The following is a 15316-nucleotide window of genomic DNA, read 5'->3' as shown; positions in this document are numbered from 1 at the left end:
AAAACATGGCACGAGAGAACGAAGAAGGCAAGATGATTATGTGAGAATAAGACCTAGTTTTCGTTCACTAGGCAGATCTTTTCTGACGATAGCACTTGATTGATACTATGGTCTTCTTGCTGATGTTCAGTCAGACCTACCTATGCATGCGATGTCATGAACTGAAGCGTGACTGGTAAGCATCCCCTCGCTTACATGCACTATAAAGTACTACTGCACCAGTACCCCTGCCATTATGCCAGAATGTGATCCATATTCCGGCGGGGCACCGGATGAGATTGAAAAACAGATTGTCGTTACAGCACTAAACATTTCGATACTGAGTATCGCATTTTAGTGCATCATAAGTTTTACTGATTGGGTTCGAAGCCCCACATCGTCGGTTACTATTTCCGGCATGTGAAAGAGTCTGCCTAGTACCATTGTGGTGATCTTTGATGAAAACGGCAATCAAGTGGCTCAGAACGATGGGGGACAGCCAAAACAACATCAAGTGCTCTTAATTCAACCCTTGGCCCTCTTGCAGCAGTGCAATTCCTTGTTCCTTAAGCTTGAATTTTTGGATCTTGCCGCTCGCCGTCTTAGGGTAATTGTCCACCCAAAAGACATATTTGGGAACTTTTCAATGTCAGCTTGCTATACAGTTTCCAGCATTGATATAGACGTACCCAGATGATGGCTCAGCTTTTCCCTAACCCAAGTCCTCACCTCATCAGCTGTTACTTTTCCCTCCTCTCCAGCATGTTTTACGATAAAAGCTGCAACAACTTCGCCGTATCTCTCATCCGGTAACCCGATGACGCTGACTTCGCTGACGGCTGGATGGGCGAAGAGACAATTCTCAACCTCAAGAGGATGAATATTCTCGCCGCCCCTGATAATGAGATCCTTGATTCTTCCAGTGATTTTGATGTATCCTTCCTCGTCCATGGAGGCCTCGTCTCCAGTATGCATCCACATGACACCGTCCTCGTCTGGTTGAAGAACTTCTTCTGTGCGCGCCGGGTCTCCCCAATAGCCTTTCATAACGAGATACCCCGAGACGGCTAGTTCACCACGCTGGCCTACATCGAGCGTTTTCGACCAATCTGAAGCGTTGACAACTTTTGCGCGAACATGTGGGAGAAGCCGGCCTACAGTGTTGATGCGCTTCTCAATAGGATCATCCGTGGTTGTCATGGCTGAGACTGGACTTGTTTCTGTCATTCCGTAGCATATAGTCAGTTCCGTCAGGTTCAGGATCTTATGAAGCTTGCGCATTAGCTCAGCGGGAATGGAGGAGCCAGCCGCGATGCCAGTGCGTAAATGTTGGAAGCCCTCATATGGTACTGCACCACTGCCTAGGAGTTCGAGCTCCGCCACGAACATGGTAGGAACACCGTACAGGGCAGTACACTTGTGTTCTCGGACAGCCTCAAGAGTAGCAAGTGCATTGAAAGCTTCTGTGGGGAAGACTATAGCGCTTCCGTGGGTTGCTGTAGCCATGTATCCGAGAATGCATCCGAAGCAGCTGTGCACAGTCAGACATTGTGTGATGCAACCTGTACGGGACGACTCACTGAAACAATGGAGGCGGACAACAGACAATGTCGTTCTCTGTAAGCAGCATCCTATCGCCGATACTGTTGCCATTATTCAAAATGCTCCTATGGGTCAAGCACGCAGCTTTTGGCATACTGGTTGTACCCGAAGTGAACTGGATGTTGACAATATCATGAGGGTCGAGTCCTTGATCCTGTAATGCTAAACCCTGGCCACCATCCTCAATTACATCCTGATATCTTCCCAAGCATTTGTATTCGTCCAAATTGATCCTCCCTTGGGTATTGTCCACCATTACGACCTTCTTTAGCGAAGGAACAAGCTCCGACTCGAGTTTCGAACCGGCAAGATTGGGTATCAAATGTGTAAGCAACGAGATGTTGGAACGCGGGTCTTTTCGTGGAAGGTTTGTTTCGGCTCCAATTATGAGATGGGAAGCGTCTAAGTGATTGATGGCGTTTAGGATTTGTGGTGCGTTAAAAGAAGGATTGAGGGGGACCTTGAAGTCAATTGGTTTATGAGCAATCTCTCATAGCTCCGGACGCACACATACCAGTATCGCTCCTAGTTTGAAAAGCGCATACGTAATCTTTGTAGTCGTCAGCCATTGTTTCTCATCAATGCCCAAACAACATACCGTAGCAAATTCAATATTGTTTCCCAAGCTCACTGCAACCCTGTCTCCCTTCTTGACTCCCAGGTTCTGTAATCCTCTTGCCAGTCTGTTGGAGTCGCGATCCAGCGCATCGTATGTCAGCCGTATGCGCTGATGGTGTGAGATAATTCTATACGAATCTTAGTTAGGACGATGTCAAAATTGGTCAAGACACACGCACGCATCACGATCACCATACTGTCTCACAACACCTGCAAAGTGCTGGGGAATAGTTTGTTCGAGCAGTGGAGGCTGTGTTACGCCATTAGCGAAGCCGAAAGGTAATATTTGGAATTACGGGGAGAGGGCTCAATTGACGTGCGTACCTCGGTAGGGCCAATACTATATGCTTGGGTGAGGAGCCCTCTTTGCGCAATTCGCACAGGCTTAGGGCATCTTGTAGCGCGACCAACGAGCTTCCGAAGCATCTTCAATTGAAGGTAGCATCAACAAGCCGGACAAAAGAAGGAAAGACATGGCTGGCATCGGTCTTATGTGGAGACAAGACGGACATGACGAGTCAGTGCCGCTCGTCGAAACTGAGCCGCGGTCGACAGTTCCGGGCGGACATGCGGGGTAGCTTCCGAGCTGTGGCTTCCCCCTCTTGTTAGACCAAAATCCCCGGAGACACTTGCCTATAAACCCGCGTTGTAGAGTTTTACATTTTTCTTCTTCTATTAAATTAACCTTTGTGTAAAACTCTAGCACTTGAGCATAAAAGACTCCTGTATATGAATGCGTGGTGGTGAAAGTGGTTAGTTGCAAATAGGTACACCAAGAGGCTTCACGTATCAATGACTGGCATTCCCATCAACAACACAGGAAGATATAAAAACAGTCAAACATCCATGAATATTTCCTCCTTTACAATTCAGTTAAGCCTACTGTAGATTGAAGACTTCGGGCTACACCCTTGCACAGAACAATGACAGCACTCACCTTCTGCTCTCCACCATAGCATGAACAAAACCAGACTTCACGCTGTCACAACATACCAAGATATCTACCCATCTCATCTATCAAAGGAAACAAAACTCTCAAGCGCCTCCATACACCAAACCTCTACAATCCCAAGCCCTCCAATAAACATAACCGCCGTGCCCCCAACCTGCATCACAAACGTACATAGCCGCCCCATCTCCCCCAATCAATACCGCACCACTACGCCATGCAACCACCACCCCCTCTCGTCCCTCACCCTTATCTCTCACCATCTCCCTCCCCCCTTCTCTCCTCCCCAAATTTCAACCTCCCAAACTTCCACCTCAAGAAAAAACACTATGCTCCCCGCCCCCCTCATCCTCGCCACCACCCTCCCCTCCTTCCTCCCCTCCCCAGCCGCACCCCTCACGAACTTCTTCCACAAAATCGCCTTCGATCTCGACACCATCGGCCGCACGCGCCAAACAGCCTTGCTGGAAGAAACGGCGCGCGTAGCCTACGCTGCAGCAGGCATCCCCGTCAACATCGCCGTGTGGAACATGCACATACCCGAGACGCATCATTTTGAGCGCATACTGGAGAGTGGGCTGCAGCCTATGGGGTTGGGCGGCGGGTTTAGGGTGGTGGTTTTTCAGGGAAAGGGGTGGTTGAAGAATACAGGGGTGCTGGGGGATGCGGAATGGAGGTGGAGTGGGAAGGGGGTGGTTGTTAAAGGGAATTTGGTGGAGTTTAGGGATGTGGATGCGTGGGGGTGGGGGGTGATGGATGGGATGGGAGATTGGGTGCAGAGGGTGTTGTGGTAGGTGAAAAAGGGGTGGCGGTATGTTAGTGTCGCATTTTTTTTGATGCTAGTAGAGGGTCATTGATGAGAAGAGAGTAAGATCAAGAGACCAATAGTTGAGTGCTAGATGGCAACACGTGCTAGACTGTACGAAATAAAAAAACTCCCAATGACACCTCCAAATGCTCAAACCGTCAACGGGAACTTCATTTCGTGAAGCGTTTACTATCGCTCAAACTCAAGCACCTTTTTGCTAGCATCGCTTCCTGTTCGATCTCTCGGCTTCATTTCTTCCTCTCCTGTGCCAGTCGGCGATAACAAGTCAGGTGGAACCTCGCCTTTTGATGCACCTACGCCAGCCGTCTCAGCGCCTTCCAGAAGATCAAGATCTTTGGCATCTACATCTTCCTCCTCTTCTTCGTCATCCTTGCCATGTCGTGCTTCCTTGTCAAGTTCCTTTTGAGCCTCATCATATCTTCTTCTGACCTCTGTGGCAACTCTCATGCCATCATTGACAATGTTGTCAAGCATGCCTCGGAGCCCCTTGCCAGGTGGTACAACACCAACGCCAGCTCCACCAACAACACCACCTAAACCTGCGGCACCTCCCTGCTTTCCAGCATTGGCAAAGGTTGTCAGGTTGTGGAAGCTAGACGCCGAAGGAAGCGTCTCATCAGCGAGGCGGAACGACGAAGAGAAACCAACCTCAAAGAAGTTTAGCAATGCTTCATCTGCAAGAATGACCATACGGAAGGTAGGAAGCGTAATGTGGAGAGGCTTGTTGGGATCTAGCGCTAGATTTGCCGACTTTGCTTTCTCGCTTCGTCCTTCCAGATCAGAATCCATTGTACGATTTGAGGGTGTGGGCGACAACGGGTTATTTTCCGACTTCTCAAGTTTGGCCGGTTTTGCTTTCGGGGTTCCAGGCTCAGATCCAAAGTCTATCAAGTCGTCTTCATCACTATCGCCGATCGCAAAATTGTCAACATCATCCTTTATCTGATCCATGTCTCGGCCTGCCTGGTTCGAGGGGTGATCAGGGTCGGCATATTCGAAGCAATTGCGAATGAATGCAGACACGCTGCTCAAAAACTGCTCGTCACGGCCAGCGCGCTCCGAGTTGGACCCAGAACTTACGTCGAGTGATGAAGCAGCAGGGCTTGGATCGTGTATGCCGCGCCGCGATAAGAACAAGAGAGCCTCTGAGATCCTCAGAATGCCCTCGCGGTCTACTTTGCCATCGCCATCATCGTCGTAAAGCTCAAAGAAGTAGCTAATGTTGGACATGATGTCTTTAGTTCCCTTGACATTGGCAAACCCAGTGACAACGTTCTGCAATGACAGCGAGTCTGTCATGTCGACATCCCAACGTCGGAACAAGCGGCGCATGAATTCGTGGTCTGCAGGCTCTGGTCCTGAGCCCCATGGGGACATGGGCGGTCGTTTTCTCATACTGTTTCCAAAATATGAATGTGCATTTTGGTTGCCGCTGGATTCAGGCGGAGAGGTTGGTGAGTCGGTAATCGCCCATTTTGCGATGCCTGACTAGCTCGTTAGCAGAGGTATCCGGGTGTTGCTAAAAGTTGACAGACAACTCACCAGCAAGAAATTCTCTAAAAGCATCGTAATCCATCTGGGTAGGACTGGGCCCGAGCGCTACTCGCCCCTTCTCTGCACTGCCGGAAATGCCTGTTACGACTTCAGTCGCCTTCATCCTGCTAGCCTTGGCCTTGCGCTCAGCTTCTTGCTGCATAATCTCGGCTCTTTGTTGTCGCTCGTAGAGTACGGCGTAGAATCTATCGTACAGGAATCCCAGATCGTTTAAACTCAACTTTTTGCTGTCTGGACCGAGGTTCCTTATCGATGTGCGTTTGGCAAAACTCTCTATATTCTCTAATACAGCGTCTTTATGTTTGGCGCGCTGCTCTGAAATGGTGTTTTGCGTGATGCCAGCAAATTCTTTAAAGGCCACAACCATAAGTTCCTGGAATCGTGTGACAGCACGTAACTTGGGGTTTTCCGACTTTGGATGTGCGGATTCGTCGAGTCGAGAGAAGTAAGACTTCAAGACGGAGATGAAAGAGCCGTCGTCGGCGGCATCGAGTAATTCCTCACCGTTTATGCGAAGGATAGCAAGGCCGATTTGAAAGAGAACCTTTGGGCCTTCAAGGAAGAAGACGTCTAGAACACGAAAAGCAAAGATCAGAGGCATGGAGTTGATATAGAGCGAAAGAAACCACGGTAAGGAAACAACGGATAGCTGTACGTCAGACTTGACGAGATGGTCCCAGAGTATGGGCATAGTCTTCTCCACAAGAGATTCGAAAACCTTTTGGTCGAGGAGGGTGCCGTACATGGTTTGCGAGTAGTAGCCGGGAAGTAGGCGATCACACAGCACAGAAAGAAGGAAGAAGGCCTGTGATTCCGACATGTATCTTTATTGGTTAGAATCAAGAACCTGCACGTCGAGGGGCACACATACATCAACAACGCTGCGACTACAATGTTCATCGCCTGGCAGTAGCCGACTTCTTCGTTTGTCCAGCTGTATGCCGTCAATACCCTCCGAAGCCTGCCAATACCCTCTTCACTCTGGAAGCCTGGGTACTCGGGCAGACTCCTATTCAGGTCCTTCTCAATCTCATCTATAGCCAGCGACTCTCGCCCAGAGTATTTTTGCAATGTTTCGGTATAGAGGTTCGGATTCTGCAGGCGTAGAAAAAAGGCCCCCGACGTGAGTTCCCACATTTCACCTCTTAAACGATTGGGTAGACCGACGCGGATGAGTTTGTGGAAGGTGGGCTGTCGGATCAGGGTTGCGCTTCGGCCGTTGTCTGTTGCACGTTAGTACTGCTTCTGTGCATGAACCGAATTCAACTTGCCTTTCAAGTATTCACGCCAGAGGCGTATCTTTGTCGCATCTCGAAGTTTCCTTGCATTTCCAGGGTATCTGAATATCATGCCCAAGCCTGTATCTGGATGTTCCCTCCCCAGCTTGCCATCCGCGCCCGGTTTCTTTCCCTCGTCGTCGGTGAGCAAATACTCGGAGTAGCACTGAGCTACCACATTGCGTAGATTCTCCACCTCCTTGACGCCTTCCCTCAAGCCCTTCTTGAGGCCATCGCAAAACCGCTCGCATGCCTGCCGCGAGCCGGCAAGCTGGATCGTAAGCTTCTGCCCAGCAGGTGCTTGTGACTTGGAGTCTGGTGTGCCATTCCATGTGGTAATTGCGAGGGCGAACATGTAGCTCTGGCTGTGCAGGCGCTCTACGCGCCGTATACCGCATAGTGGCAGGGTGAAACCGTTGCCCGCCGGTCCCGCGCCATGGGTTTGGCCTGTGAAGCTACTCGAGGAGCTCAAACTCGCCGTGTTGATGAAGCTTGAGCCCTGCGTGGAGAAGCATAAATACTGCTCGCTAAGATGTAGTTTGCCGACATAATGATTGCCCTGGCCGCGGTCCTTGTCGGATGTGACGTCGCCGTTACCCCTCGTGGAGTGGTGGGGTTGGAGTGTAAGCTCGGCGGTGATCTCCTGGAGGGGATTCTGCGAGTCGGGAAGTCGGAACTGGTAGCGAAAAAGGGTGGCTTTGGAGGGCCGTCGGTCTGCGGATGCGGGAGCAGCGATGGTGTTGAGCGTGGGTTCAATGTACTGTTGAGCCTTCTGCACCAGGTTCGAGATGTTGAACATGGCTTCGGCCCGGCCGCGGGTCAGAGACAGAGGAGAGTCGGTATAAAGCGGACGCAAGTCACTGTTTGTGCTTCATTGCGCGACAGGAGACGCCCTTGTTGGTCGGCTTGCAGAGGGCCCTAGAGCTTATGCAGGGCGGGAACTGGGTGGGTGGAGTGTGTTGCACCTGCCACAGCGCACGGCCACAGCGAGGCTGAAATCTGGCCATGACTAAGACACAGTGCGCCCGCCCTTGACTAGGATGGCCTGGCCGCCATCAACCATCTGTGGGGAACTGGGTTTGGGGCTACGATGGAGAGACACAAGCACACAGCAGATCAAGTCATGGGCGCAATTATGGGGAGCAAAGAGGTGAAGAGGTTCATCATTGCCGTCTATCTGTAACCACCTGGGCGTAGCTGGGCGCATACGACGCATTTCAACGTCAAAATGAACGTGGCAAGGTATATGCAGTCTAGTAGTCTTCATCACATGCGCTTACGTGCAGGTGTAAGCTCCGTCAACCCGGAGATCCGCACCCTACATGATCGGATTAGCAGCTGCTCGTTAACTGCATCTAGGCACTACTCACCGTAACGTATAAGCTAGCGTCGCTGGACAAGAAAGTGACAGCGCCCATCAGGTCCTCGGGACGTCCCATCTTACCGACAGGAATCAGCGATGTCCACTGCTTCTGGAGTTCTGGGTTGTCGTCGAGAATCTTCTTGGTCCTGCAGCACCGTTAGCATCGTTTCGGTTGGTGACAAAACATTGACGTACAATGCAGTAAGCATGTATCCAGGCGAAATGCAGTTCACGCGGATTCCTGCGCCCGCCCACTCAACGGCTAAACTAGCTGCCAAGTGTCGCACTGCTGCCTTTGCAGCATTGTACGGGGCTTGTGGCTGCGGGACATTGACAATGGAGCCAGACATGCTGCCAATCATGACGATGCTTCCCGGCGCCTTCCTCTCCATGAGATGCTTTGCCACTGCCACAGCGTATAGGTATGTGCCGTCGACGTTGACGCCCCATAGCTTCTGCATGCGGTCGTGGGGGTAGGAGATGGCATCGTAGTTCTCGGTGAAGCCAGCAGATGTGACAAGGTTGTCGACCTTGCCATGTCGCTTCAAGATCTCGGCAAAGGACTGGTTGACGGAGGTTGGACTCGAGACATCGCAAAAGTGAGCTGTGACCTTTGGTGTCCTGTGTCTTGAGTTAGCCGGAGTAGGATGTAGAGAGGAGAAATTTCCAACCTTCTGGATCCGGGGTTCTCCTTCTTGTAGACATCAATGAGCCCTTGTGCGGATCGCTCTCCTTCTTCTTTGTTCATGTCAACAATGGCGACGTCGGCACCAGATGTAACCAGTGCCTGGGCCATGACGAGGCCCAGACCTCGAGCTCCACCAGTGACGACAGCTACCTTGCCCTCCATGGAAAATGAGGCCAGCGTGCGCTTCGAGTGCTCGCCTCCACGGCCTACGACGGGATTCGAAGGCGGTAGGTCCTTCTCTTCTGGGTACTCTACGACAATGTCGTCTCTAGTTCGCGCGTACTGACCCTCGTGGTCACCACTCTCGCCAGGCTCGCCTGACGTTGTCGCTGCATTGACTGGGTCGTCGTTCTGGGAGTCTTTATCCAAACGATTGGGAGAAGAAGTGAAGCGTCGAATTGAAGAAATGGCTGGCTGTGCGGGTCGGAAGGCTGCTCGAGGAGCCTGTACCGTAGCCGCGCGGGCAACGTGCCGAAGTACCTGAGACCTGAACATAGCAATTGTGGTACACAGATGCAGCGTCCAGAGAGTCGTAGAAGAGGCCCTCCACAGAAAAGAAGCTGCCAATGGCAAGGTACAATGGAAGCAATACCGCGTATGGGTATGCAGGAGTGTATGGATTCAAGGCGAGGCGAGGCAGCCCAAAGTCGATGAAGCAACCCAAAGGTCGAGCAGAATTTGGGCAGAGGCAGTGGAAGCAAGCGGAAAGTTCACCATGTCCACAGCTATCGACACAAGGTATGAAATCATTCGGTCCTTTGCACAGCTTGAGCTTCGTGGCCCGCCGTGCTGCTGTTGGTTGAACGCCTCTGACGACAGGACATGCAGGGCCAGCTTAAGCGAGCCCCAATCAAGTATCCCGCAAAGTCTATCCCATCTACACGCGTTCAATGGCATTGTCCGCTCCATCACCGTCTCCATCTTTATTACACACCGACAAGGCCAAGAGTGGGCTTGCCCTGGCTGTGCCCGCCCTTCTCCACACACACACACACACACACCCTTGGTCTAGAGGAGCTCCAGCAAATGCTGACCGCTGGCCACCCCCACGTTCCAAGAAGCAAATAATCATAGCAAGACCCCTGTAGCCCGGCCAGAGCGGGGCAGCCTATGTATGCAGCCCAGCGCTACGATTCTGAAGATTGCATGTACTCCACCCCATACAAGCACTCCGCTTATCCGTATTGTCGCCGCCAGCTAAATACACTCCATAGTGCGCACCACGACACGCCATGCTGGAGCTGTACCTCGTCACCTTCAACGCGGCGCGCAACCTCGTCGACCCGCAGGCACTGGCGCCGTCCTTCTTTGACGCGCTCCCAAAGGAATCGCCCGTGCCAGACATTGTCGCCATCTCGCTGCAGGAAATTGCGCCCATTGCCTATTCATTTCTCGGTGGATCGTATTTGAAGCCCTACTTCGACCGCGTGACCACGACTGTCCAGCTTGCTGCCGACCTCCACAGCCAGGGCAGCGGCTCCCTCGAGCATGTGGCCACGCGTAGCCTGGGCATGACGGCCCTGATGCTATTTGCAAAGCCCGCTGTCCTCGAGAGGGTGCAATGGATACAGTCTGCAGGTGCAGGCGTCGGCTTTTCCAACATGGGCAACAAGGGGGCTGTTGCGATGCGCATCGGCCTGGCCTGTCCCGGCGCCGACGATACCCTTGATCTCACCTTTGCTGCCGCCCATCTTGCGCCCATGGAAAGGAATGTGGAAGCGCGCAACAAGGACTGGGAGAACCTGGTGCGCAACTTGGTCTTTGTCAACGGCGACGAGACCGCCTACAGCTCGAGCGAACAAAGACCCCTTCTAGCCGCCTCTCCAGATGCTCCCGCTGATCACAACGGTCTCTTTACGCCTGGAAACCACGTCTTCTTTTACGGCGACCTAAACTATCGCACTAGTGACAGCCCGCCAGATGGTGACGCTCCCAAGTCCTACCCTCAGCCTACCGAGTCAGAGTCATCATCCAGACACTTTTCACATTTGCTAAAACAGGACCAATTGATTAGAGAGAAAGACGCCAAGCGCACATTGCATGGCTTCGAGGAGCTCCCCATCACCTTCCCGCCTACATACAAGTATTCCACTTCCAAACACTCTCTAGCCGGTGAGGTTGAATCGTGGCACTGGTCAAAGCACCGATATCCATCGTGGTGTGACCGAATCCTCTTTCTACGCGCCGGGTCTGCGTCAGACCTAGAACCCCAGATCTACACCGCTCTCCCTATCCAGCCCACGTCAGACCACCGTCCTGTTGCTCTCTCCCTGCGTGTCGACGAAAAGCCCGTCAAAATGGGCATCAACGAAGTCTTTTCCCGTGCGCCCTTTGACATCAATCCCCAGTGGAAGGCCAGACGGGATGCCGCACGACGCTGGGAAGTTATTGTGGGCGTCATGTCCTACCTCGCCTTGACCGGCAGGGGCCAGATCATCCTCGTCACCTTGCTGGGTGTGGTGGCTGGCGGTCTGTTTTTGGCCGGGGCTTTGACTAGATGAGGCTGCTCTTAGCTTGTTGCCACTCGACAGCATTGTTCCTCCAGCTCCACTGTTCAGCGAGATGTTTTATCGTTGCCGCTGTCGGCATGCCCATGGTGTTCACCTCTTCTAGAAATTCTATCATCTTGAAATGTGCCATCTCATCGCTCAACAGCACTGCAAATTTGTGCACAGCATGCGCTGCTTTCCATGGTGCCGATATACAGTTGGTATTGCATCGAGCAATGGCCACCATTTCCTTCAGCCCTCTAAGTATTTCGTCTTGTATGGATGCAACAACGCCGTCTCCATGGGGGTACGCAAATTCGGCGTCGAGGTAACTAGCTGCTAGTGCAATGCGACATAGCCGCAAGTGTTGGTTTGCATCAGCTGAAGCAATGTCAGTCCAGTCATAAAAATAGCGGGCTGGTTGCTATCCAAACTCACCATGGCAAGGACTGGAGAACCATAGTTCTGGAAAGTATCCCGTAGCGTACGAGTCCTCTTTATAAAAGAATGCATCGAAAGTTGTGGGCCGCATCAATTCCCATTCATCAACAAGATTGCTCAAGTACTGCCGCTCATCTGCTGTGCGATTGTCGGTCGCCATCCACTGCAGGATACGCGCATTCAACCATACTATTCGGCTACCCCATGAGGCTTCATCTTCTGGTAGGGCTAATGCAGGTAGAATGGAGTTTCCATAATCGATGCGCAAACTCGGGCGATTTAGAAGCGCTTGACAGACTTCAGAATTCACGTGAATCATGAGACAAGCCTGCACGACCGGACTGGACATATCAAGCAACCAGCCTTCGGGGCCATGGAAAAGCTCATATGTAGAGAGGTGGGTTTGACCCTGCGTACCCGCTGATTGTTGGTCAGCCAAACATTTCACTTCCTTTGCTTTGTCACTACACACCGTGGAACTCTTCAAACGTTCTGAGAAGCATCGCCGTTACTAGCGTTGCCTCGTCCTCGATCCTGCCTTTCTCTGCTAGGTACGGAATGAGGTCCTGTAGGATCCTATCATGATACACAAAAGGCCCGGCTGGGAAATGCGGGTCATGGCGCAAGACATGTTGGGCAGATGTCATGAGAATTGCATTCATAAGCATCGCATTCTCAAAAGCAAGTCTTGGAACTACTCTTTTGAACACGGCTACTGGACTTGTAATGTCGAGTGATACTGCGGCCTTTTCGATCCAGAAGCGAAATAGATAGGCTTCAATTGGATCAGAGAGGGGCCAAGCTACATCGGCAACTGAATTTGCTGCAGGGTGTGGGCGTGGCGAAGGGCCTTCAGACTGTGAGTCTGCAGGCGATGGCTCATCGAGACTGGAATAATTGGAGACTGAGCCTGGAGCCGGACTCGTATGACGTCGGACATGCCATGGAGGAGGAATATGCCTCTGGCTGTCCGCAGATGTCTGCGCTTGATTATCCCAAGTCCCACTTCGCAGAGGCAGACGTCGCTCTCTCTTCCGGGGACTCGTTGTCGCAAAGCTTGACGGTCTCCCAGATGTTCGTGAACGATTTACATGTTTCGATGCCCTCCTCTCGCCTGCAGATGCCGGATTTTCGCATTCTTCAGCTACAAGTCTGGACTCGTCGATAAAATTCACTGCGATGCTGTGTCAGTGCTTGCATAATGCTTATCAGTCGCTCAGAAGCGACTCAACCGGTGGCTTGAACATACATTTACCCTCGGTACCAACCCATCTCTGGCCGGCAGCGAAAAAATAATCGTACTTTTTTATATCTGCTCGGGTTGCTTGACCTTCTGCATCCGGAAACACGCCATGTCGAAAGCGGACCCTGTAATTAGTCTTCTTCGGCTGGGCACCTGGTGACAAAGACACACTCATCCTGCGCTGCAGTATGAGAAAATGATGCGAATAAACAGCCGTACTTCCAAAACAAGGCAAACCAAGACGATTCGGAAAGAGGACCAGCAATCTTGCCAAGAAGTCAAAACCAAGACAAGCAAAAGGTGCTGACGGTGCTCAATGTTTTCAACCAGCAACCAGACAAGTTCGCCGCCTCGGCTGGTATTATGTACTGTGTCTATCTGTCGCAAGCTACGCCACATCGGTAACCATGATGCATGGTGAATGGAAGAAACGGCACATGCGTATGCGACAAGAAAATGCACCGCACATACACTTTCTTCTCGCTTCTCATATCAGAAGGATTTGATCATCTCCCCTTTCTCCTTTGGGCCTAAGCGCGCGGATTGCTCTTCTCATCTGCAACCTTGGTCGTGATGATTCAGCACAATGGCGGTGCAGATTGGACAACGGCCCGATGTGTGGTTCCATTTTGTAGCGCGGACCGTTCCCGTCAGAGTGGAAGGCTTGTCGATGCTTGTGTCCGACTCTGAGTGCTATCTGGTCAGGAGGATGGGAATCACAGACGCTGCTCTCGAGTCCGCCTTTTCGACAAGTTTGTATGAAGCCCAGAGCCCGAGTTTTACTATTGTCCTTGGGACTATATGACCAATAGAGCACACGATTCACCGATCTACCTCTGGGCAGCCAATACACCCTATGTTGCTGCCTACCTTTTGCACCAACTGGCTGTATGTCTCAAGGACAGGAAGAGGCAACCCGACGTCATACAACAACGGGTAGGGCTGATGTACCCCACGTCAGTCTTTCGCCCTTCCAGAAAGACGCCACACGCGCCCGGCGCGCCTTGGACCAAAATCTGACACGTCTGAATAAGCAAGAGTGATTAAAAATGCCGGATTCCATCACCAAAAGGAGCCTTTATCACGCGGACGTAGACATTGCTGGGCGACGGGACAGGCTCGTCCAGCCCTGTTGCATTATTAATCCAATACCATAGAGTTGCGTCTCTTGTTATCTTTGAGTTCCAGTTCCGCGGTACGTACATTGACATCTACAGGCGTGCGCGTATTGGCTGTCCGTACCCCGTATCGCCACGTGACGTACATCAGCCTTGCTGACACCCCGATAGCGAAGCAACCACCAGTATCAATGACCACATTGGGACACCGCTTCCCTTGTTCCCGCTGACAACAGCGCAAATCTCATTTTTAGAGCCTCAAGCTCCCCTGTTCCCCAGTCCCGTCAGCAAAGCGGAAAAAAGGTACTTGTTTGTCAGCTCTAAATACAGCTCTCCCCCGCGGAAATCCCCCGCAAACCACTAATCGCACAAAAAAAGATAGTACAAAGTGTTTAGGAAAATGGTCGCGCGCTATCTTTAGCAGAAGGTAAGCGGGTGGTGACTAAGTCTGTTGCCTCCCCTTGCATACATATGTAGTGTCCACCCTATGCCATCCCAATATCGGTCGGCACAGTCTAAAGCCATGGCAAGCCGCACATCGCGGCATACGCGCTTTTTTCTCTCGCCCAGCCGCGCAAACACACAAATTTCTCTGAAGCAAGGGTAGTAGGGGAAATCATGTGCGATGCCTCTCTTTCGAAGACATGATAGCGGGAGAAGGGTGTGGCCTCCAAGAGGGGGCAAGTGGCTTGCTTAGAAAGCGTTGGTGGGCCGAGGGACACCCGAAGGCTGCAACATGCGCACGTGTGCGTGTATTTAGGGGGTAATTGAGATTGGTTGGAGATTGTTTCCACATGTGCGGCTGGTGTAGGAGTAGATGGATATATCGAAGGCATGTTTTTGTGATTAGTTATTGTATGATTAGTTATTGTGCGGTTTTGAGTGAGTGTCGTTGGCGAGAGAGATTCGGTAATGAGTAGGTGGGATTACATATTTCATTTTGGAGAAAGGCAGGTCATGTACGTTTTATTGATATTCCAATCTTTGTGCGAAGTTTGGAAGTTACTTGGAAGAAAGGGTATGTATTTCTTGCTCAAGGAAGCCAACGTTTCGTGCTGTGTATAGAGAACAGGGGTCTATACTCTGCTTCTACCAAGGAATGTCTCACGGTCAGCTACAGCAGTACTTTCCTTATGCACAACCATTTTACCCAAACCCAATGCAGC

General features: G+C 51.6%; 3 protein-coding genes across 3 annotated transcripts; 2 read left to right on the top strand and 1 right to left on the bottom strand.

Annotated features, from left to right (window-relative positions):
- Positions 1-156: 156 nt before the first annotated feature.
- On the bottom strand, positions 157-9601 carry PSV08DRAFT_406449 (acetyl-CoA synthetase). Its single transcript, XM_066093739.1, has 13 exons — positions 8843-9601; positions 8367-8792; positions 8179-8317; positions 6799-7568; positions 6403-6741; positions 5520-6355; positions 4167-5461; positions 2524-2583; positions 2379-2449; positions 2180-2327; positions 1560-2041; positions 669-1510; positions 157-618 (listed from the first exon to the last, which is right to left on the bottom strand). Exons 1-13 carry the CDS (start codon positions 9352-9354, stop codon positions 500-502), a joined length of 6039 nt encoding a protein of 2012 aa, XP_065949941.1. The 5' UTR covers positions 9355-9601; the 3' UTR covers positions 157-499.
- Positions 9602-9851: 250 nt separating this feature from the next.
- Positions 9852-12957, top strand: PSV08DRAFT_406447 (Endonuclease/exonuclease/phosphatase; the record flags this gene model as incomplete). The annotated part of the gene is made up of 4 exons (XM_014222651.1): positions 9852-11328; positions 11515-11552; positions 11605-11655; positions 12619-12957. Exons 1-4 carry the CDS (start codon positions 10092-10094, stop codon positions 12955-12957), a joined length of 1665 nt encoding a protein of 554 aa, XP_014078126.1. The 5' UTR covers positions 9852-10091.
- A 661-nt stretch (positions 12958-13618) lies between these two features.
- Positions 13619-13837, top strand: PSV08DRAFT_346035 (uncharacterized protein; the record flags this gene model as incomplete). Its single annotated transcript, XM_014222650.2, has 1 exon — positions 13619-13837. The coding sequence occupies one exon, from the start codon at positions 13619-13621 to the stop codon at positions 13835-13837; it is 219 nt and encodes a 72-aa protein (XP_014078125.2).
- Positions 13838-15316: the final 1479 nt, after the last annotated feature.

This window comes from Bipolaris maydis, assembly GCF_028858645.1.
Source record: "Bipolaris maydis strain C4 unplaced genomic scaffold PSV08scaffold_1, whole genome shotgun sequence".
Lineage (NCBI taxonomy): Eukaryota > Fungi > Ascomycota > Dothideomycetes > Pleosporales > Pleosporaceae > Bipolaris > Bipolaris maydis.
This window is presented reverse-complemented; position numbering and strand designations above follow the sequence as displayed.